Source organism: Drosophila erecta, unplaced genomic scaffold (assembly GCF_003286155.1).
Source record: "Drosophila erecta strain 14021-0224.00,06,07 unplaced genomic scaffold, DereRS2 tig00000055-arrow-pilon, whole genome shotgun sequence".
Taxonomy (NCBI): domain Eukaryota; kingdom Metazoa; phylum Arthropoda; class Insecta; order Diptera; family Drosophilidae; genus Drosophila; species Drosophila erecta.
Window position 1 is genome coordinate 1,841,097 of NW_020825200.1, and position 23,984 is coordinate 1,865,080.

The 23,984-nt window shown below is 43.4% G+C and overlaps 4 protein-coding genes across 4 annotated transcripts in view; 3 read left to right on the forward strand and 1 right to left on the reverse strand.

Annotated features, from left to right (window-relative positions):
• LOC6542255 (zinc finger protein chinmo) overlaps positions 1-9,910 on the forward strand; it is a 39,339-nt gene extending 29,429 nt beyond the window's left edge. Inside the window, 5 exon segments of the mRNA XM_001968269.3 lie at positions 2,584-3,231; positions 6,772-6,989; positions 7,104-7,930; positions 7,991-8,138; positions 8,198-9,910. Of these exon segments, the coding sequence (XP_001968305.2) occupies positions 3,114-3,231; positions 6,772-6,989; positions 7,104-7,930; positions 7,991-8,138; positions 8,198-9,415 (2,529 nt within the window). The 5' untranslated portion in view covers positions 2,584-3,113 and the 3' untranslated portion in view covers positions 9,416-9,910.
• Positions 9,911-17,418: 7,508 nt separating this feature from the next.
• LOC6542656 (F-actin-capping protein subunit beta) lies at positions 17,419-19,487 on the forward strand. Its single transcript, XM_001968271.3, has 2 exons — positions 17,419-17,652; positions 17,916-19,487. The coding sequence occupies exons 1-2, from the start codon at positions 17,650-17,652 to the stop codon at positions 18,741-18,743; spliced, it is 831 nt and encodes a 276-aa protein (XP_001968307.1). The 5' UTR covers positions 17,419-17,649; the 3' UTR covers positions 18,744-19,487.
• A 190-nt stretch (positions 19,488-19,677) lies between these two features.
• LOC6542367 (transmembrane protein 87A) lies at positions 19,678-23,034 on the reverse strand. The gene is made up of 10 exons (XM_001968272.3): positions 22,814-23,034; positions 22,655-22,715; positions 22,492-22,577; positions 22,226-22,420; positions 21,790-21,948; positions 21,442-21,725; positions 21,057-21,272; positions 20,876-20,996; positions 20,653-20,806; positions 19,678-20,590 (listed from the first exon to the last, which is right to left on the reverse strand). Exons 1-10 carry the CDS (start codon positions 22,919-22,921, stop codon positions 20,364-20,366), a joined length of 1,611 nt encoding a protein of 536 aa, XP_001968308.1. The 5' UTR covers positions 22,922-23,034; the 3' UTR covers positions 19,678-20,363.
• Positions 23,024-23,982, forward strand: LOC6543247 (39S ribosomal protein L48, mitochondrial). Its single transcript, XM_001968273.3, has 3 exons — positions 23,024-23,132; positions 23,194-23,292; positions 23,449-23,982. Exons 1-3 carry the CDS (start codon positions 23,121-23,123, stop codon positions 23,881-23,883), a joined length of 546 nt encoding a protein of 181 aa, XP_001968309.1. The 5' UTR covers positions 23,024-23,120; the 3' UTR covers positions 23,884-23,982.
• Positions 23,983-23,984: the final 2 nt, after the last annotated feature.

A 23,984-nucleotide genomic window follows, 5' to 3' on the forward strand; every position in this document is an offset into this window, starting at 1 on the left:
ACGTAGGCTTTTCAATTTACTTCAAAGTATTAGATATGATTTTTTCGCAACACCTTTTTTTTATCGATGACGAAAGAGACCTCAAGACGCACGATATGCAGTACGCGGTGGATTGCTTAAGCCGCTTGCTAACTCTTTTGTGGATTTTGGTTCTGGCATGCCTCCTATTTATGCTACTCAACCAAATTGGCATCTTCAGGATGCCGCGACGAAGGCTTATATCGTTCTCAAGATATTTCATTTGGCATTTCCGATTGCATTGTGTGGCTTGATAGAGAGAAGACAAAGTGGTTTCATAATATGCGTCATTTGCCGGAATTAATTGCCATTCAAAGCGGACAAGTCGAAAATAGACGCGTGGTTGTATCCACATACGCAAAGATACAAAAGTATCTGTGTGCTCGCAGCCGACCACTTGAGATATGCTGCACTCAACGCACAAAAAATGTGAATCACGGAATCGAATTGACGTTTTGCTGAAATAGTGCACAAGGTCAATTAGTTGAAATGCCATCAAATCAACAAAATATAACAATTAAACATTCGAGCTTCGATGATGGCAATTCCAAGTTGTTTTGCTTATGACCGCTTTGGACTCAGAACTATCGAGAAGATACTCATACGCTGCATTAGTTGCGCCATTTGCTCTTTTTTTGCTTTGCTGAAAGTGCGTTGCTATTTTGGAGTAAAGCCGAGGATCAACCCTCAAGCTCCCCTCGGGCTATAAGTCCCCGATCCAGATATATACTGCCTATATACTGCCTCTTCCTGCCCAGCACAAAGACGAATCCGAGGAGCAAAAAAGCAGCTTTTATTTCGTTTGTGTGTGCGTTGTTCCTGGAACGCATATCCTAATGTATCTGTGTTTGTGAAAAGGATTTACGCCTGGTTTTTTCTTGTACTTTTCGCACATATCTGCGGCCTTTGTTGTTGTTTGTTTTGGAGGCAGATAGGTTACCACCAGATACCTGAGCTATGATTTCGCCTTGAGACTGCCATTCAGGTGCGTTCTCAGTAAATGCGTATTTGCATGTATGTGTGAGCATGTGTATTGTGTATCTCTCAGTACGAGTATCTGGATGAGAACAAGACGGGTATACGGTGTACTATTTGATCTAGTTGTTGTGCCTGGGCTTTTTCCTCTGTTCTCCTTTCACGCTGGCTGAGCTGAGCATTTCGTGTAATTGAAAAAGCATTTCAAATGCAGCTGCGTAAATTTCATTGCGTATTCCCCTTTGACAACAACAACAATGGCGGCATTAGGATACGTGTACTGTAGGAAGTTTCCAAAGTACAGTCGAGCCCGAAGCTCCAGAAGCCAGAAGCCAGAAGCTGTCCAAGTGCAGAAACAAGGATGTTTTTTCAGGAGGCACGTTGGGGTTGCTGCTCTGCAGGAATTAAAGCCGAAAGATGGTTCAAGTAAAAGTTATCTGGATTATTTGTGTGAGGAAGAAGTAGGGGGGAGGTTTGCTTTCTGGGATTCCTACCTTTTCTGAAATACTTGGGACTTGGTTCAGCATTAAAGAAACTTACTATATCGCATTTCAAGTTCTATCTTGCGAATTAAATTGAGCAACTGCTCGAGCAGAGCTACCTTTTGGCACTGCCCCATAAAGCCCGAATCATGTCGATCAATTTCACCCAATCTTTAAATCATTCTTATCCCCCAAGGGCATCCTTTTGGCTTTCCCTTGCACGCCAGCGAGTGAATTCCAGTTGCCGGACTCGAAAACTGCAAACTTCCCAGGAATTCCTTAATAGCTTTTTACCGATATCTTTTTTATACCCCTTTTTTTCTCCGCTCGAAACGAAACCGTTGATTTTGATGGTCAAGAGAAAAAAAGAAGGACTCGACTGCTCTTGGCAGCTTCCACAAAAGTTGCGGGCCGCATTTTTCTAACGATTAAACAAATTCGAAGAAAACAAACGCATCCCATGCAACGACGAAAGGCAGCCTCACCTGCAGTTTCCAGGAATCGAGAATGGATGATGGTGGGGGGCAGAAACCGTAGACGAGGCCAAAGTCGGAGGAGGCAGGAGTCAGGAATCAGAAAGTTGTGTGTTCACGCGAGTTGCATCAAAACCTTTGGAAGCGGCGGCATTTTTGACTTGGCCAGCCCAGAATTCCCAGAATTGAATCGTATATCTTGTGATTTTTTTGTTTTGTTTTTTGATTTTATTTTTTTTTGGCGTTTCGCAGGGCCGTTTTCGCTTCTTTCTAAATGCTCGATTAATTTCTAATAAATTGGTCGGAAATGCTGCAGGCCAAAGATAGAGTTACCAACACAAATGCGATGCAGTTTGAGCTTTTGGCCAAGAAAGCCGCATGCCTCGCATGACTTTTGAAATTTGAGTTTGTGGGCAACATATTTCTCGGAACTACTCGATTGGGTGGGGGCACATATACACTCGTATGTACGTGTACAACAGATATGTAGATTTAAGGATTGCCCTTTGCAACCTGCATCACCTTCGGATTTTCCAGGGCAGAAAGCAGGCACTGGATTTGTCATCGGTCTCCCTGTCAAACGCATCGAAAACGAAACTAATCGCCCAATATCATTTTCGTCATTCTCATTGCAGCATTTGGCGTGTTCGGAGTCGGATTCAGTTTTGAGATTCGGTGCTCATACAGTCTCTGGTTAAATTTCTATGCCAACGCCGAGAAAAAACTTATCAGCTACGATTGAAGCAGCAGCGGAAGTGATTAGAGAACCGGAACAATTCGCACCGAAGTCGGCGAACGTAACGAGAACGACACTCAAGAAATTAACTAAACAATTGCAAAATTCCCTTTGGCTAAGGATTTGCAGCGGCCGAATTGCTTTTATGCTCTGCTGGCAGCTACAAAATTCCACGAAATTCCATTTTGGCAACACGAAAACAAACAAATCAATTCGCAGAGCAGCTGAAAAACAGCAGCAGCACCATCAGCCCCATCATCAATATACGAAAATCATTGGAAAAAGTCGAAAGCAGCGTCGTCGTTGTCGCCGTTCTGGCGCCGTTCGCACAGCTTGGATCCTGAGTGCTAAGGACACCGATACGGACAGAGATACGGACAAAGATACGGCCACGGATCGGGACAAGGCTATAGCACCACTGCTGGCACCATGGATCCGCAGCAGCAGTTCTGCCTCAAGTGGAACAGTTTCTCGTCTAACTTGGCAATAACATTCTCCAACCTGTTCAAATCGGATCTGCTGGCCGATGTCATATTATCCTGCGATGGTAAGTGATTATTAAACTGACAGTTAAGTCTATGCTACATTAATGGCATTTTCAGTAGAATTAATCAAAGTACTCATCGCTTAGATAGATGTTTGTTTAGCTACCACTCGCTTCCTTTTATTTTCCTGCTGCTGCTGCTCATGTTTATGTTTTCATTTTCCGCTAATAAGCCGGTGCGCCAGAGAATCAGACATTGATTTCTTTTTGCCTTCTTTGCCGACTCTGTTTGATGGAGACGCGGAAGTGGAAGTGGCTTTTATGGCTTGTCTCGTCCTCGTCTGTCAGCCACATCCCACCCATCATACACCATCCTGTACCATCCTATCCATCCCATACCATCCCATACCATCCAATCCAACCCCCAGATGCTTCTAGCCCGCCTGTTGTCTGCTAGTTCATTTACGGCCTTTTACTACAGTTTTTATGCCGGCTTATTAAACGGCGAATAAATGCGGGCAAACCTATATAGCGGCTTTACATGTACAATGTATATACTTTTATTTGCACGTTTGCTATATATTTATTCGGGCTTTTGACTGAGGTCAGTTATTTGGCAGCTCCTTTTCGCCGAATGTGTGTGTGTGTGTGTGTCAGTCTGTTTTGGGACCCTTGTTAACCTTATTTTCTTTCCCTTTTGATTTGGGCTTAAATATTTTTCGTCGCCGGTTGCTTTCTTGGCTGCTTATATGTCGGAGCCAAGATGGCTTATTTTTATGATTATTATGTAGGGTATGTATGGCACTTTATGGGTTCTCCCTCATTTTATATATTCTCTTCAAGCTTAACCTTGGCTTAAAACCACTCACTTAGCAGCTTGATGCCTGCTTTAAATTCAGTACGAATTTTCAGCGAACTTTAAGCATTTCCATACGCCATGTGTGCGTAAGTATGGATTTTTGTTTTTCATTGATTGAATGAGTGGGAAAAGCAGAGCTGACTGGGATTATTAGGGGATTCCGGAATGGCTGGGTGTTCATACGCAGACAGTACCACCTCCCCAATCGAAAAAAAGTAAACATAAAAAATAAATAACCCTAGACAAATCCTGAAACCCTTTTGGCTTCCGGTTCCTCGGTTGCCGTTGTCACTCATATCAATCGAAGTGGTACTACTTTTGATTAAAATTTTGAACGTTACACCCCAGCACACAAGTACTTTTTTGTTTTCATCTTTTAACCCCTCTGCTTTGACTGTTTTTAATTGTGGTTTTTAATATTTCTTTGGGGATAGCAGCTTTTAGATGGAGTCCATCCAAATTCTGCATTTGTTATGTTTGATTTGGCTCCGCACGACTCTTTTGTCCATTTGGCAATGAAGCATTAAATATTTGCCCGTCTGCGAAAACAAAGGCAAACAACGTATGTTTTTTATTGTTTTTAATATTCATGTGGATATTTCGAATTGCGTTTTTTATACAATTTTCATTTTTCCTTATTGCGATTGAAAAGGATGCATTCATTGAGTTTTCGCTTGGCATTCGGAGCTGTTTAACACTTGAGAAATGAGCATTTTTAGCCAAATGAACATTTGCTTCGCCTTGGGCTATTTTTTAAATGGGGTAACATGTGGGATTGCAAAACGGAGAGATTTAGATGTTTGGGGGTTGACTTGATTTTGGAGGGACTTTTATCTTTAGAAGGAAATGTGAAATCAGACGACTTTTTCCACTAATCGGCATATTTTTCCAGTACACAACTTGATGGTCTCTTCATTATTCATTTGATTAGATTAGATCACTAATTGTTTGCTGACCGTAAAACGCTCGAAAAACTATGGGTACTTGAGTCGATGTTATTGCCAAACTGCATAAAAGCTAAAATACCCCTAAAGTAGCCCCAAATCAAAACAAATTTCGGAGTAAATGAAAAAACGAACGCAAACACAGAACGTAAACAAGCCGAGCAATAGAAAATAAATATACTATATATTATACACACACACAATGTCATTTCTTTATCAAGGCCAGTCCATACAGACATATCAAAGTGGATTTGTATAGTAATATGTGTGTGCCTTTTTTTGCGTTTTTATTGTGGTGATTGTGACCCAATTTCTGTTGTATCAAGTGTTAGAAAATCCAACCAGCGAAATAACGCAAAAAATACGCCTGATATATAATCGCAAGAACGAATAAAAGTTTTTTTCATATTTTTTCGACGTTCGGGTAAACAAAGAAACAAATGGACAGGGTGTGTGGCATATGTTAAATGCAATTTGCGTAGTCTGCTGTATTAATCAACCGATTATATAATTCCTCTTTGCCAAGAGCTAATCAGTGACGACGCAAATCGCGCATACGCCGCGTACGCCTGAATCACTTCCGAAAGTGCTTGTTTAGTTGGTTTTTTCGGGGCTCGAGCAATGCGTTTGATTTTGACCTTGATGTCGTCTTCGTTTCCTCGCCTGCCTTGCCCCACCAACTGCGTTTTCTTATCAGCGCTTATCAGCTGGCAAGCGCTGAGGCAAGAATTGACACAATTCGGTTGAAATTCAACGAAATAATTGACTGCATTGCGCGATAAGCCAGCCGAAAAAAGGAGAATTTGTTGTGTGGGGCAGTGCCTTAATGCATTTGCTTACGCTTCAGCTGCTACAGAAATTTCCCAAAGTGCCAACGTGAAAAAGTGTCAAACTTGAAATGTATTTATGAACAATGTCGGCGGTAAATATTAGCCGCCGTCGTTCGCTCTTTCGCTCTATATTTTCTGTATTTATCTCAAAACACCGCTGTGCGAGTATCGTTTCAATTTGGCTTAAGTAATGCTCGCAGCTAACACAACAAGTGCCCCATAAAAGAAAAGACATAACTTCTGTGTCACTCCCCACCCACTCTGCCTCCCAAAAAAAAAATGGAATGGAATGAAAAGGAAAACCCAAAAGAGAGACAAGAAAAGCGTGAAAAATTGTAGCCAAACGACTACACACACACATACACACAGCACCAAAGAGCACATCGAAGTACAGCAAGTTTCGGAGTGGCTGGCTTACCCACCCCCATTTTCTTTTCCGCACATTGCGTATACGCCGGGTGGGTTTTTCTGTGTCAGGTACTACCAGCCAGGACACAAAGGACTGGCAGGCCAAGACCAAGACCAAGACCAAGCCAAGACGACATTGATGTTGAATAATAACTCAGACAGAGCGCACACATAGGAAAATGCCGAAATGAGAGCGAGTTGCAGATGAAAAGCTCCCTTTGTGTCTGTGTAGTCAAGAGCGAGGAAATGATTTCCTTGCTGCGGCTTTTATTGTCCTCCGTGTACGTGTTTATGTGCGAGTGCCCGTATATATTTGACATGATTTTTTATGAGTTCAAGGTCTCGGTTGGCGGTTCGGCGCCACCTGTTGGCAACCTTTTGTGGGTCGTGGTGTGTCCCAAAGTCAGATGATTTAATCGGAAAGCGCCGAACAAGTTGGGAAAGGGAGATAGACTGCTCGCTGAGAATAGGAATGGAATAAGAGTCTAAAAATACCGTTCTTTAAGCTTATGCAAGTGTATTATTATTTAATAACACATTTGTGACCTTTGTCCGATTTCAGGCGTAGTATTCAAAGCCCACAAACTTATATTGGCGGCCTGCTCAAAGAAGTTCGCCGATCTGTTCGAAAACACGCCCACAAATGGCCAGTGCGTCATCATACTGGAGGCGACCACGCCGGACAACATGGCCGCTCTTCTGGAGTTCATGTACAAAGGCGAGGTCCACGTCTCCCAGGAGGCGCTCAACAGTTTCCTCAAGTCCGCCGAGAGTTTGCAGGTTCGTAATGAATTTAAATGAGTTGCCGTGGGCTTGGTCAACCGGAAAAGGCTCGCCGTATTTGGGTTGGGTACTTTGGAGTACTTTTTAATTCGTTCTTTCACCCAAATGCAGGTCAAAGGTCTGTCCACGGAAACGGGACGTCTGGCGGCGCAGCAAGCGCAACAACACATGGGCGACCTGTCGCCGCTGGACTCGCCGACGGGCAGGCGGAGCATAAGGAACAGTCTGAGCGGCGGCAGCAGCATCGTTCCCGGCGGAGTCGGAATCGGTCTGGGCGGAGGCGTAACGGGAGCCAACTCCATGACCGGCATGGGCATCGGCAACGGGTTGAGCTTGGCCGGTATGGCAGCTGGTGGAGGAATGGCGGCGGCTGCAAATGCGGCGGCCAGTAGCCTGAGCACCCTGGCGGCCAGTGCGAATGTCGTGGACAGATGCGGCAGTGCCGGCACCAACATTATCAGCGGCACAGCGGCAGGAATTGGCGGCCCCCACAGCGGAGGAGCGGGTAATGGTGGTGGCGCAGTGGGAATCGGTGGCAACGGAGTTGGCAGTGGTGGCGGCAACAATGGACCCATTAGCCTGGGAAGCGGCGCTGGCGCTGCTCACCATTTGGGCGGATCCACCGGCATCTTGAAACAGGAGTGCGACTCCCTGATGCATCCGGGTGGCAGCAGTTCCTCTTCCGGAATGGGCTACACCCATGTGCCGCCCATCTACCGACCTATTAACTACGAACCTCCGCGCAAGAGGGCTATTGTCCGCAGTCCGTACTCCGAGCAGGAGCAGCGCGGTTCCGTACTGCGAGATGGCTCCAAGTCCTCCGAGTGCCCCAGCCCCATTAACAAGCCGCCGTACCACCGTCCCTCGTCCAGCGCCTCCTCCACGGCGCCCACCGAGGCCGACACCATGCACTCCGAACGCGCATCGCCACAGTCCAGGTGGGTTCACCAAGTCCTTTCCCCCAAAGTATTGAAACTGACTCTCCTATTCTTCCCCAGTCGCTACGAGAACCACAGTCCCAGCACCACAGCGGGAAATGGAAACGCCACCAGTAGCATGGAGCGCATTGTGAAATCGGAGCGCAACAATGGCAGTGCCAATGAGGCTAACGACGACGACCGCGAGCTTATGGATGAGTCTACAGATGTGAGTAGTACAGGCGATACGGCTTAGAACAATAATATTTACAATTTTGATACGAACAGAACGGAGCCGAGGATCTGCGGGTGAAGCTGGAGAACTTGAAGTACTCACCGCCACCGCCGCCGAACTCGAACACCTCGTCGACCACACCGAATGCCCTGCTGGAGAACCTGAAGGCGGACGGAACGCTGTCCAGCAACCTGGCCGCCTCGATTGCGCCGGCGGACATGTTGAACGTATGGAACGCGACCAAGATGAACAACAAGAACAGCGTGAACACGGCCGACGGTAAGAAGCTGAAGTGTCTCTACTGCGATCGTCTGTACGGATACGAGACGAATCTGCGGGCACACATCCGGCAGCGTCACCAGGGCATCCGAGTGCCATGTCCCTTCTGCGAGCGGACCTTCACGCGGAACAACACGGTGCGCCGTCACATTGCCAGGGAGCACAAGCAGGAAATCGGATTGGCGGCTGGGGCAACAATTGCTCCAGCACACTTGGCGGCGGCAGCTGCGGTAACAGCAGCGGCAACAGCGGCAGCCAACAATCATTCACCATAGGAAGCAGCCGCAACAGCAGCGGCATCAGTAGTCATGAACGCCACCAAGGAGGCGGCAAAGCAGCGCAAACGTAAAACACTCAAGATGGCACTGGAGAAGTGCATGCAGCGACGGGACGCAATGGTGGCGGAGACCACCACGGGGGCAGGAGGAGATGGGGCAGAGGCGGAGGCAGAGGCTGGGGAGTCGGGCGAGGCAGTGGATGGGGCAGGGTCCGAAGAGGGAGCCGGTTCAGAGGGCACTGAACCGCTCACCTACGAGCAGCAGCAGCAGCGTATGCACCAGGAGCTGACGCAGCAGATCAGGGCGGCCATGGCGGCGGAACAGGCCGCCGAGGCCATGGACTCGACCATGAACACCACGGTCAACACCACCGCGACGACCACAACCACAACGAACACCACTGGCACCACCAGTGATGGTTGCAGCGATGCGGAGGCCAGCGATGGCAGCGATCGACCCATGGAAGTGGACGAGGACCAGCCGCCGGAACCACAGCCAGGATCTGAGCTCGTTGTAGTGGAGCCCAAGATCGAGGTGCTCTCGGAGTCCGAGGACGAGGATGACCGACTGCACATGTCCGAGGCCGAGCCGGATATCCAGGCCGAGGCCATTTACGATCACATGCCCAACACGCCCACCAGCCCCCCACACATAATACCGCCCAACGAGACGCCCACTCTGACCTCCACGCCCAAGGTCAATGTGGAGCAATAGGATGAGGAGAAACGAGATGCCCCCAGAGGATGCCCCCCAAAGAAGCTGCTTAGATTTAGGCTAAGAATCGATGAAACGACGGAGTGAAAGATGAGTGATTTACAAACACGATTTACGCGCGCAAATAAGATGATACATGACTACTGATGCAACTGCTGTTGCCCTCGGAGACCACCTACCAAGCTAGACAAGAAGTCCCAAACTGGGCACATTGATTACTATAATAACTTAACAAGGAACTACTAAATGATAAGATGTACCACACACGTGCACCCCAAACACACAGCAAAGCAGACAGACAGACAGACAAGCGAACACACGAACAGATGGCAGAATTCGATGACCAACTTTTTGCAGACATTTTTATTACAAATTTGTGTTTCAAGCCAACCACAAACAAACAATCAACGAAGTTCAAGCAGCAGACACAGGCACCAGCAAGTGCAACATAATCCAAACCAATTAATGGCAGTATGAAACAGAACTCTCAAGAAACAGAAACAGAACAGAAACAGAACCAGAACCAGAATCAGAAATATAGAATATAAAAATAAATGCAATCCGGCTGAAAAATCGTTTTCAGGGTGCTAATCAAACAAGAACACTCGCAGCAATGCAATTAAAAACAAATTAAACAAAACTTAAACTAACGAAATAGTAATGCAAAAAGTTTGAACGTTTTTGATTGGTACCGCCAAAAGAGTAGCCAGCATAGCAAAGAAAAAACAAAAAACAAAACGTTGAGAATTTGTTTATTCGTGTGTGTTGAGCGGAGAGATCGATGATTAGATTATTGTCGCATATATTTTTGATTTCCTATAGAAACGTCACAGAACTGCAAGTTGCCTCAAATCAAACGAAACGATAATGCTAAACCTAAACTGAATTGATTAAGACGCGAGTAACTAAGATTAAACACAACGCAAACACACATAGCAACACATGCAACAAACAAACTACAGAGCAACAATAGCAACAACAAAACCGCAACCACAAGTACCTGCAACAATAAAATAGTATAAACAAAAGAAACAAAATACAGAATAGAAGAGAAACGCTGAGAAGAACCTAGTAAGGAGCCAGGATCCTTGAGTCCTTGAGTGCCCCACTTGAACTAGATGGGCCCCAACATTCCCGAAATTCTGCCCCTTTGTCCGGTTTTTTTGTACATAATTTTATTAAATTAATAATACGAAAAGGCAAAGGTGGCCAGGAGTAGGGTCAAGTGAGGGGACCACTGCTCCATGGGGACCAGGATGCCAGGATGCCAGGATCTGCGCTCGAGGACAGAAAAGTTTTGCTTTAAGGAAGTAACATTTTGCTTTGTGATTTTCGTATTGTTTTATGGTTTTCCTTCAAGTTTAGGCCTCAAAATTTTATACAACTGCTTTTCGGCTACAAAATCTAAACCAACAAATTCAATTCCAAATTCAGAAGTTTCTAATGAAGTAAAAACAATTGGTAAATTGGGTGCCTATAAGAAATATATAATTAAATGACTACTAGTAAAATTTTATAAACAAAGAAGAGTATATTTAACGATGAGCGAGAAAAGCAAATAGCAAAGAAACGTAAAGTAAATATAATTATTTTTTAATTGAATAATTCTAGCCAAGTGTGAAACATGTTAATTAACAAACAAAATATTACGCAAAAACCACTCAAAAACGTTCTCAAAAACTTGATGGCAACAACAAAGGCAACAAACAGCAATAATTACAGCAGCAACAGCGAAATTCAAAATCAAACACTTTTGGCACACCTTTGGAAAACATTTTTCGTACCAATGAAAATTCACCAAAAATCCAACCAACAAAAATTCAAAATTCCTTTTTTCGGCTCTTATAATTTCGATGGCTACATAAGTGAAATAACAAGTCCCACAAAGAAAAGCTGTAAAATACTGAACAGATGAAAACCATTTTGTTGTAAGCGAACGACGAGAGTAACCTAGAATGGAAATCTAAGAAAAATGCAATGGAAAATATTGAGAAAATCTGCCAAGGCTACCAATGTTCTTGGCCTGTAAATACATTAATTATTATTATTATTATTATTAGCGCATATATATCCATAGCATATGTATGCGTAGCCTCAGTTGTGTAATGATAAAGAGAAAACCTAGATATAATATGTATTCGTATACCTGTAAACCTATACCTAAACTACTAAGCGCATATGTAGGAACACATTAGGCTCGCCAAACGGAGAGAAGAGAAGGGTTTTATTTGATCAGGAGCTAATTTCAGGAGCTGAATTTCAATTGCGAAACTGTCTTCATTTGCACGTTTTCGTTAGCCAGGCAATAGAATAGTGGCAGGGAAATCGAAGTCCGATGACACAAGCTACAAAGGTGATCCAGAGTCCATAGCAGCGTAAAATAGCCAAAATGTTGAATATGAAACTAATGAAACTACCTTTATTAACTGTTGTTGAACCACAAGACACCGCACACGAGACACAATATCAATGTCACCCGATCCCCAGTTTGTTCTGTGATATCGTTTTGAAGTTGCAAACGAATGGCGTTTACTCTTTCGTTCAGTTCATTTTCAGTTCGTTTTACGAATAATTTGTCAACTCGAATTTCATTTGGCATTCGTGTTGGGCGGGCCAACAATGGCAAGCAAGCAATAGCAATACATTAACCCACTAGAGTCTGGCAATATCTGAACCAAACCAAACTACCTCTTCGCACCCAAGCTAGACTTAACCCCTGGCTGCCGGTCCCGCTTTGCACACCCCCATCAGCGTTCGCTGGAGTCTGAATTACATTTTATTTTTAAGTACGTTGGTGGGGAGCAAATGCACGGACTGGGCGCGGGGTCAGCCATCAGTCAGTAATTCAATCCGTCAGTCAGTGAATCAATCAAACAATGTTTAATAACAACTTAGTTATCGGGGGTTAATTGGAGTAACCACACCTTAGTTGATACACTAACTACTTTTAGTTTACGTTAACTTAGTTCTTAGTTGCGCAATGCGTTTCGTCTTACAATTAGAGTCTAATCAAACTCAGGAACTCATATACCTCAGGAAAGAACCTACCTCTTTGTGTTTTTCAACTTGTTTGAACTAATTTTATTATTATTTTTATTACTACGTTTTAACTACATTACTATATTATATTTTTCGGTTTGCATGGGACAAACAAACAAACAGAGGACGAGAGGAGAAACCAATGAATGTTTCGCTGTAATCGAAGATGCTATCAAGAAAGCTTTAGTTCTTAGTTCGATTATCGGTTAGCTAGTGGCTAAGTGGCACCTATGTTTAGTGAGGCCTAATTTTAAATGCAAAAGACACAATCACACATGAATACATGAACACATGAACACACAATAGCAATAATAAGGGAAACCAAAACCAGATCGAACTGCAATAGTAAACTGAACTACCTCAATTAGCCATAGACTGCGCAGTGACGAGATGAGCATGATACAACATATACTTTCATTACCACTTGTTTTATTCTTTTTGTGAAATGGTGACACATACAGATACAGATACAGATCCCCAGACATTCAGACACTCAGATCCACACAGTGAGGAACCTTTGGTATAGGAGGAGAATAAATCGGTGGAAAGCCCCTTACTGATTTTCTTATAGACGTTTTCATGTAAATATGCGCTGAGCACACGGAGCCCACGAAATTCAGACAAAACAAAACATTTAATGTAAAACTACGAGCATATACCTTTGGCTAAACCCTAATTATACGAAAATATCCACAACTTTTACTATGTATGTGTAGAGAGCAGACGATGTAGGCGATATGTGACCAGGATTAAGATCATTTGTATACATCAATTTCGGCAAAGCAACTGAATGAGGCAAACCAAACTAAAAACACGAGAAAACGAGAAAAGAAACGTAACTCTTTATAATCTAACCGTAAACAAAAATACAAAGAAATTATTTAAGGCTACAAAATTTACCCCAAAAAGGAATGAAAATCCACAAAAAAATTAAGAAACAATCCCAGTAAATGGTATACTTTTGCTTGAGCCAAGTCCAATGGCGAAATACAAGAATTGAGCAAAATAAAATTACATTAAATTAAATTCAAAGCCAACCCAACACGGTTATAAAAATTAATGAAAAAAAAAACAAAAAATGAGAAAATCATTTTGCTAAACGAAGATAAACATTTTCTAAAAGAAACTTGCGTGTATAAGCAAACTTTACAAAACAAACATTTTAGGCTTAAACTTTTGGCTAAAGAAAAATACAAATTATAACAAATATTAGGCACAGGCAACACTCTATGTACGTGCATCAATTATACATAAATATTTATTTAAAAACGAATAAAGCAAAAATACTTTTATCTGTAATCAGATTTTAGGCCCAACTTTTCGACAAGCGGCGTAAAATAATTTCTTTGTAAAATATGTTTGCAATGAAAATCCCAGAGAGCGTAATTAACTTAATCTAAAACTAAAAACACAAATGTCGCCATTTTGCATTTAGAGCGTACAGTACAGTAAAGCACACGAAACGTGAACGAAATGTCACGAAATCACACAATTATTGTACATAAAATAAATTAAACAAGAAGAATTGTGTATTGTATATTCGTAATTTTTCATTAAACTTTAGTTACCTTTACCTTGAGTTGTATAAATTAATTAGTAAGCAAATCCATAAACAGAATTGAAGCTGTAACGAGAATACAAATATAATAAATGTAACTATATAAATAATAGTGTGCACACGTACAAAACAAAATTTAAGTTCAATTTAACGTGAAATTTAGTGCACCGAACATTTTGTAAGAGCTCGATGTAATTTTTGTTATATATTTTTGTTAGTAATTGTTTTTCTATTAATATTTAGTGCGAAATGTCAAGAAGAAAATAACACGAGAACCAAGCCCCTCAACAAGCCAATTGTACTTACGATTACTTTTCACTTCGATATGATTTTGTGACCCCTTCAACAGAACCAACTCCCTAAATCCCAATCCCCATCCAGAAAAACTACTATGCTTACTTTACCTAAGTTATTTCAAATAACTATAAAATAATAAAGGGAAAACTGCATGCACACCAACCCCGTTTAAGTTAAGTGGCAGAAATTGTAATATATATTTTGTATGATTTGATGTTCTGTTCGATCGCAACAAATTGGCTTGTTTACGCATTACATTATACACATTTTTCTAATTTGTAACAATTATACGATAAAACCTAAATTTATAATCTATAAACACGTAAATGCTAAAACAAAATGCAACTAAATAAATGTTAAACCCCAGAAAAAAAACACAAACAACTCCCAATTGGCAATTTTATTGGTTAACCAAATTAAACACAATTCTAAATTCCCATCCCCACAGTACTGACAGCATTTTGGACTCGATTGATTATGCCCCAACCCCCCACTGCCCCCAAAAAACATAAATGTAACGAAATATGTATACTAAAGTTTACGACTATCGAAAGTAATTTAATGAAAATCAATGTGTTTAGGCCTAAGCAACTTTACAGTTCAGTTCAATGCGAAATTTGAAGATGAAAATGCTTGATGAAGCTAGTTGTATGTACGCTATAGTATATATACCCCATATATAGAGCATTCCCACGTCTCCCCTCAATGTGTAAATCAAGTTGTTGTAAATTTGTCTAACACGATGGATCGAAGGAAGTACAAATTATATTTAATGTGTGTGTTTTGATTGTTTTATTTGAACCCTCGCTTTAGTTATCCCATTCAAATTGCGTTCTTATTGCGTATAGGTCACACTTGAGAACTACAAAAACTTTTGGAACAATGACGAGTACAAAATTTCAGGAAAAACAAACAAAATTTAGCAGATAAATTAAAATTAACTAAATATATATAGAGGCGAGGAATCGATCAAGAAGAAATCGTACAAATTTTTCGGCATAAAGTATAAAGTTAAAATTTTAAGGATGGCTGTCGTTCGAAAAACGGACAGTTGGTGTGACTTTTTAGGATTGAAATTTCAGTTACCAAACAGCTTAATTCCCTTGGTTATTCCTTTATTTTGGACCAATTATTTGAAACCAGAATGCAACAGAACTTGAGTTACACATGAAAGTTACCACGATGAACTATTCGATTTTCTTTGTTCTGAACTGAAAAGTTTTCGAATTACCCAAAACGAAATTTTAAACCACTTAAATTCAAAGACGACAACGGTCCACTTGAGAAAGAAGTTCGGAATGAGAAGTACTTTACGTGAATAAGGTTAAACGAAAAACAAAAAATAGTTTTAAAAAACGCAAATCCGTTTGGAGCAAACTCAGGGCATTATCAAGACTCACGACGATGTATACATGCATTTAATACAAACAAAAAAAAGAAAAATGAAAAAAACCAAAAACAAAACAGAAACTTTTTTCGATATGTATTACGATTAAAAAATAATGAAAGCAACCGAAAAAACGGATGTAATAATCATGCGAAACGATTATGAACAACTCAGGTATTAAATATTAAATGAAATATTTTTAAAAACTTATAACGAAAGGAGAGGGCGGTCAGAATCAGCATTTTCACAAGTTGTGCAATATTCTTAAAGTTTTCTAAATACGTAATAGTATTAATAATCTAATATGCGATCATGGCAAGGATCAGTGAGTTGAGATGTTCATAAGCATGGATCCGAAAGGAAGGACACATAGGTTGGAGATCGAGGATCGAGGATTGAAGATTAAGGATTGATGGAAGGTTAGGTGAGTTTTTGAAGCACATGAGGACTAGGCGTGTACTTACCACCCCTAAGTATTTTTAGTTTTACCACCCACACAAGTCAAGAGTCAAGAAGAACAAACCACAACAAACACACTCACAGAAACACACACATATACTCAACGCGAATATGCGAAAATAGTGAAATAAATAGCTAAATGAAAATGAGTTTATATAAAGAAGGAAAACATAAAACTGTGATTACATTTGATTGTCGAAGCGTTGATAAGCAAGTGTTGCATAATTATTGAGCGAAAGAAAAAAGATGAAACGTGAAATACGAGAAATACGATTGATTGAATATGGAGTTATGTATTATTATTAAACCTGAAACCGCTTTTGATTTCGAATATTGGCACAGTGTCTAGAATGCGACAGAGCATAAGTAAATAAATATTAATTAGCCGAAATATTAAACTTCAAAAGAACGACTAAGAAATACAAATTATAATTATCTAAGTTATTCGAGATTAGTGAAACCTGCCCTAATTTTACAAGTCACCTGTAACAGTTTTTACCCAGGCTAAAAACCCAGAGCTGCGAACAAGAACCCTCGATTTAGTTCACCTTTCTCCGAACGATTTCTGTGTGTAGTGCACCTTAGTTAAAAATTAAAGTCTGAGATTTTACATTTATTGTATATGGTCGAAGTATACACCTAAAGAGCGCCTTTGACGCGCCAGTCTAAAACCAAAGCGGTTAATTAAGTTTATTGAACTACTACTACTACTAACGAGGCAAAATCCCACACGCTACGTATTTGGCTAACATTAATGTAAAAATCAAGAAATCCAAGGATTGATTCAGAAGGATACGTTTTCGGAGCACGCATATGATTTCTAAATAAGTATGTATGTATATCTGAAGAGTGCGCAAGCGAAGCAGCTTAAATATATTTTAAACACGAACTCGGAAAAATGATAAACTTTCGATTATGCCATACATTTTTGTGTAACATATTAAAAACTACGAGTAAGCTAAACCCACAGTCACACAAACCAAACGCATTGTAACAGAAACTCACAAGACACGGAGAGGAAATGGGCAACCAGAATGGAATTAAGCATAAAAGTATATGAACGAAACTAAATTCAATAAACTTGTTGCTAAAATATAATAAAAGTACTAACCTGGTTTTATTTCGCGTGAATTGGGTGCCAAAGTTAATCCTTTCATATGAAGAATATTCATTTAAAAATAACCGCCATTCGTTCGATACTTCCAGTCGATAGTTGCGGGTAAGAAATCGATACTCCGCATGAGCAATCAATCGATGCCTCTCCGAAATGATCGATATCGCATAAAAATCGGGCTGTGTTCCAGCTCTAGCAGCAACTACCATAGCAAAAATAAAAAACCTAATAATAAAGAAAAGAGTCAATTTAGTGCAATCACTTGCAATATAAGCCCAAAGTCCTAGCTAGCGTTTAAGATTGGCCTTGCCCAGCGACCGCAGGCCTGCAACATACACAGTGTGAAACCATCGAAACAAGGGAAAGCAGAAAGTATCAAAATGGTGAGTAATACTACAATAGTAACAAGAAAAAAGCAGGCCAACAAACGGTGATTTTGGACGGTACCGCCCATGCCATAAGGCAAAGGTTCCCGAGGCACCTAATCCACGGAGAGAACCTGCACAGGGGCGGCGGCCTGTGGCCTCAAATAATGCCCATATATGGTAATCCTCTTTTTGCCGGGTGGCAGTGGTGAATGGAGGGGTTTCTCGGGCTCTCTTATCGCTGCAGTGACTCAATAAGACTGGTATCTCTTATCTTTCAGTCGGAAATGCAGATGGATTGTGCTTTGGATCTGATGCGGAGGCTGCCGCCCCAGCAGATCGAGAAGAACCTCATTGATCTGATAGACTTGGCCCCGGATCTCTGCGAGGATCTGCTCTCCTCTGTGGACCAGCCTCTGAAGATCGCCAAGGACAAGGAGCACGGCAAGGACTATCTGCTGTGCGACTATAACCGGGATGGTGACTCCTACAGATCGCCCTGGTCGAACTCCTACTATCCGCCGCTGGAGGATGGCCAAATGCCCTCGGAACGACTGCGCAAACTGGAAATCGAGGCCAACTATGCCTTCGATCAGTACAGGGAGATGTACTACGAGGGCGGCGTCTCCTCCGTCTACCTATGGGATCTGGATCACGGGTTTGCCGCCGTTATACTGATCAAAAAGGCGGGAGATGGCAGCAAGATGATCCGCGGCTGCTGGGACTCCATCCATGTGGTCGAGGTTCAGGAGAAGACCACCGGCAGGACGGCCCACTACAAGCTCACCTCCACGGCAATGCTGTGGCTGCAGACCAACAAACAGGGTTCGGGTACCATGAATCTGGGCGGATCGCTCACCCGCCAACAGGAGCAGGACGCCAATGTCAGTGAGTCGTCGCCGCACATCGCCAACATTGGCAAGATGGTCGAGGAGATGGAGAACAAGATCAGGAACACCCTGAACGAGATCTACTTTGGCAAGACCAAGGACATTGTGAACGGACTAAGGAGCACACAATCGCTGGCCGATCAGCGCCAACAGGCGGCCATGAAGCAGGACCTCGCAGCGGCCATCCTGCGACGCAATGTCAAGCCCGAATCGAACTGAGTACTGAGCGGCTGAAGGCTGAATTTCCACATAAACCAATCCAGTCCTTGGAGGTCCCACTAGCTGACTGCTCCCAAAAAGGGTGCCGTAATGTGCGAATTGCAAGGCACTGTCGTCGCTACTAATTATTGTCATAAATAGAAATCATTTTCATAATACTTGGGCTGCACACCCACCCAATTCGCAGTTACTCGCCCTTTTTTCTGCCGAGCAGCTTGGAGGATTTCGCTTAGACTGGACTAAAAAGCAGACTAAAAATATTAAATACGCATTTCTAGGCAGTAAATTTGTTACATGAGAAAATTGTTACACCGCGAGAAACATATTAATGTAAATTTGAACGCCCGCCCGCCCGTTTCAACAGTCCTCCCACATTGTTGCAGTTTAGAGTCGCGCTTCATCCAGAGTTCAGCCGAAAATGCCAACTTCGCCGCTCTCAAGACAGTATCCATAAGTATTTGTATCTTATTTGTAATAATGCATATTTGCACCGAAGTCGAGGCACTTGAGTTTCGTTCTTAATCCTTCCGCGAATAAATATTGTGTTTATTAATTGTGACTTTGTGTTTGTGTGTACTCTAACAGTAAGGAGCTCGAAGCAAAATATTAACTGAAATCGCTTTGTGATTGTATTATCTGAGGAAATGCACATTACCTTTCTACTTTACTTAATATTTTTTAACAAAAATTTGGAAGGCAAAGAGAAATTTTATACAAAGAAAACTAATAAATATTGAATTACAACTTGAAGGCTTTTACTTGGGGAGAGAAGAACACCTTCGTTTAAACTTATTATCGCAACAGATAAGATATATACAACAAAGTATACATTACTGCAGCGATATTTGCTATACTTTTAGCTATGACAAACTTGTATCACATCATATCATAAGCTAGTTAGATAGGGACTAAACGAAAACATGGGAAGTTTGGTTCATGGCTACCTTTAAGATACGATTGCATTTATTTATGAAAATCTTAGACCGTTTGATTACAAATATGTAATTAAATACCTTGAGGTGTGTGACGCAAACGATTGTGTGCTTACTTTTAATTACTTTTAATCTTTTCAGTTATCAGCGAATAGTTTAAGTTAAAGTGTCTCCGACATTGCATAGTCGCGTTTTATCATAGTTATTACAGAATACTCGTACAATAATATAGATCGTTTCGTATTTGTGTTACCAGCTATATACATACAATGAGGCGACCACCAATAGCTTGCTCACACACATTTGCGAGTGCACTAGGGGCTCAGCACTAGAATTGAAATCGAAGTTTTTAAATTAAGTTCTCGGTTCGTCGCGTAGGTATCTACAACTTAGGCTAGGTATTATGAATAAGTTAGGTTTATTTAGACGGGGAGCACGTGCGCGTAGCAGGAACTACGATTACATACAATATTTTACACGGGTTCAGAAGGCGTGCCCGGACAAATAGTTCTCGAAATTGGAAGATCGGTGTCAGCGCAGCACAGCAATAAAGGTTTTCCTCAACGATGGCGGATAGAACTAAGAAATACATTGCAAATTGGGGGACTTGCTGCTGGCGGGCGACACGGTTGCGTGAATGTGCAAAAATATGCGTAAAAAGTCTCTTCGGTCCAGCGAAAGTCACAGCTTATTGCATTTTCGACACCTCGAACTTGGTGTTAATGATTTCCTCATCGGAGTCAAGGATGGGCAGCGCCGAGTCCGCCATCGAAGATGGTATGTTCTCCTCCACCCAGCGCAGGTCGTCCTCCTCGGTGGTCGTGGCATTTCGTGATGTCGTCGACGTTTTCGGCGTTCCATTCTGGCCGCGCATTTTCACGCCGTACGCATCAGCCACGAACTGATCCTCCTCGTCTGTAAAAATGTGAAAAATCAATTGGAGTGTGTCTGCAGGACAAGCTCGTGGTCTAGCTTACCATCGTCGTCCTCGTCTTCTGGGTTATCCAGCAGCGGGGTGAAGGCGTAGCGCTGGTTGTTATTCGTTGGTCGCCATAGAATCATAATCACCAGCAGCAGAACCGAAAACAGAATGTGCCAGAAGCCAGTATCCACCCAAATGTCGCGCCAGCCCTAAAGACCACGAAATAGCATTTGAAACCAGTAAACCCACAGCTCCATTCATGCGTATCAACAACTCACAGGCGTGCAATTCTCGACCTTACGCAAACCCAGCGCAAACAGCATGAAGATGACGGAAGCGATAACGGCGAAGATCAGCGTGTTGGTGAAGTGCCTATACAGTGAGAGCTTGACCATGTTCCTGAAATGTGCATAGGTATTTGTAGCAAGTGTAATCATCATCATCTTTCGCATTAGTCACCTTCTAAGTCTGAGAGTGCGAGTGGTCTGCACGAGCGAGGTGAAAATCCACCAGCATATTCCTGTGTCCAGCACCGCCAGTGGAATGCTCGCCACCAGCAGCTCGCTGCGATCGGTCTTCACATTGGTGATGCGCAGGTAGCTCTCCACGCAGGCCAGCAGAAAGTAGAGGGTTCCCACGCCCACCACGCGATGCAGCATGGGTCCCAAGCGGGGTCTGGAAGAGATTAAATGGATTAAGGAGTGACATCAAGCTGGATTGCTTAAAGGGGGTCGGTCACTATCAGCAACTGTTTTACAATGAGTATAATAACTACAAACGGCTGCGGGCGGTAGTTTAATGGTAGTTCTGCTTCTAATTAAATCAACCGTGTGGTTCCACTCACTTGACAATGCCAAAGCCGAGACTCATGATGATGACCAGCATCCTGGCCAGCGTTCGCTTCGCACAGGACACAAACTCGGCCACTAGCTCGGCGTGCTGAACTGCAACTCCCTTGTTCGTCAGTGTTTGGTATTCGGCGTAGAAGAAGGCCTTCTCCAGCATTCCCAGCAGTATGACGCCACCAATCCAGAACTGGATTCTCAAAAGATCTCGCCATTGCGCGAAGGAAACAAACAGCCAAATAATTCCAAATATCACGTAAACAATGCACATGATTAAATAGAACTGTGGGTAAATAAGCAGGCATATGAAACGTAAACATATTGATTTTCAAGTACTCTTCGCCTACCGGCAGGAATGGCCAGTCTATGGCCGAGATGTAGCCGTGTGGGCCCAGGAACTCTATGTGCACCACGGCATTGAACGGTGCGGACTGGGAAGGTGCGATGTTCACTTCAATTTCGTAGATGCCATCCTCCTTGACGCTCGCAATCGGGTTCGTTGTGGGCTGAAAGGAAACGGAAGTTCAATTACTGCAGAACTTGTGTTCTATCAGTGTTTCGGCTTCACTACATATAGGAAAACTGATACCGATTAGACCATACAATGGTCTAAAATGTGTACTCAAATGACCGGAACTGTCACAAGCAGTATGCCCTGCCTACCTACCGAATACCCTGTTTAAACAGAAACGATAAGCTGATAAGGAAAAGCCTGAAATGTGCTGCGCCTTGGTAATTGCTGTGCTTCTACTTGTCGCTGATATACACATATGTCGCATTTACCGAAAGTGGGTGCTTGTGCTCCAGCATGGGATGCTTGGGCTCCGGTGATGGGATCGCGGCTCCTTGGACCGGCTTGTCCTTGTTTATCGCCAGGACGATGAGTCCGTTGCAGGGATATGTCCTGGTGATCTCTGTGATGACATTATTGATGGTGGCGTTCTTCTGCAGCGTAAGATTCTGGGCAATGGTCTGCAGCTGTTTCGGGATATAAGATTGATGGGATTAAATGGACGGAGCGCGGAGCCATATGGAAACGGAGTACCCACCGTGCGGTCATCGAATATGCAGGGGTGCTCCGTCAGCCGAAACGTAATGGTCAGGTTTGTTTCCACCTTGGAAGTGCAGCCCTTAACTGGAACCATGAGAGGGTGCGGAAGAAGGGGGTAAGTCGGAGGCATTCGTCATGCGTTTTCCGCCGCCTGTACTTACTCTGGGCGTAGATATTGGTGTTGGCCAGCAGGGGACGCTGCTCCCGGATGCTGGACAAGTCCTGTGTGGGATGAGACAGGACAAAGCAGTGGTTACGTAGCCGGAAACGGATTAATTCCCCTATTTGTTTGGGGCTGAGGTGGTGGTACGCATACTTACCGTGGTCACCAGCACGTCCACGATGCCCGGATCCGATTTGCCGGCCGTGTTCTCCGGTCCAAGTAGCAGCGCCAACGCAACCACCAACAGCGTGGCCGATCCCTTCATTTCGAGTGCTATGTGCGTAAGTAAATACAAATATTATTTCCTCTTCTACTTGTCCGAACTTATCGGTGCCTATCGTTCTTCGATATCATTTGCCGAACCTATCGCATGTATCTGCCAGTGTGACCGTGGCGCTGGCCTAGTGTGGCTGCACGCCGTCAGCTGGTGATATAACCTGACTGGGAGAATTGAAAACACCGAAATGCTACGCAGGGTAAATGGCTGAATATATCTATTAAAATCTGTATTAAATTCAATACTTTGTACTGTGCTAGATAGTGCCAAGTGTGCGCCTGGCGCTGCAGGTGCCGAGAGCAACAACCACCGCCGTGCGGAGCACCAGTGGAAGTGTTTACGAGCCGGATTACCTGGAGGTGGGTCCTCAACCGAGTTCACATACATATTAGGCAGCTATGCATCGTAACGAGCTTACAACCCCATTTTATATGGTACTTGCTCGGAACTAGCAGAATCGAGCAGCCAGAGCTCAATCAGTTGCCCCATTATATACCATTCCCTCCGTTTTGCAGTCCCTCAAGCCGCAGTTCCCGCAGTACGACAGCCTGAACGTGCAGATCAAGGGCTACGACTATCCGCAGCTGGAGAGCTACCAGAGGTTTCTGCACGGAGTGGCCGAGTACCTGGAGCTGGACGTTTCCGATTGCTACGCCCTCCCGCCGCAGCAGACGACGGTGCAGCGCTTGCGGCCCAACTCCACGGTCATCGAGTCGGAGTACAAGCTGACCACCTACGAGCGCAATCTGCAGCTGAACAACGTGGATGCGCCAGTGTATCCGCAGTTCCTGCGCCTTGCCCAGGCGGCGCTGCCCGAGGGAGTGAGCCTGAGGGTGCAGGAGCACACCGACGACTGCGAGGAGCGACGCTACGTGCCCGACAAGGAGCTGCTCGACCTGAAGGTCGAGCTGGAGCGCATGGGCGGGCCCACCACCACCAAGAAGAAGTAGGCGGCGCCTCCGATTTGGCAAACATTTAATGCTAAGCTTTAATGAGTAACCTGTGTAAAGAGTGTAGAGAACCTATGAGTAAAAACTTTCCTATTTAAAGC

Coding starts and splice junctions, on each gene's coding strand:
- LOC6542367 (XM_001968272.3), bottom strand. CDS start 22,921: ATGAAGGGATCGGCCACGCTGTTGGTGGTTGCGTTGGCGCTGCTACTT. Junction 22,421..22,491: donor GCATATTCGATGACCGCACG/GTGGGTACTCCG, acceptor ATCCCGAAACAG/CTGCAGACCATTGCCCAGAA. Junction 21,949..22,225: donor AGCACAAGCACCCACTTTCG/GTAAATGCGACA, acceptor GTTTCCTTTCAG/CCCACAACGAACCCGATTGC.
- LOC6543247 (XM_001968273.3), top strand. Junction 23,293..23,448: donor ACGAGCCGGATTACCTGGAG/GTGGGTCCTCAA, acceptor TCCGTTTTGCAG/TCCCTCAAGCCGCAGTTCCC.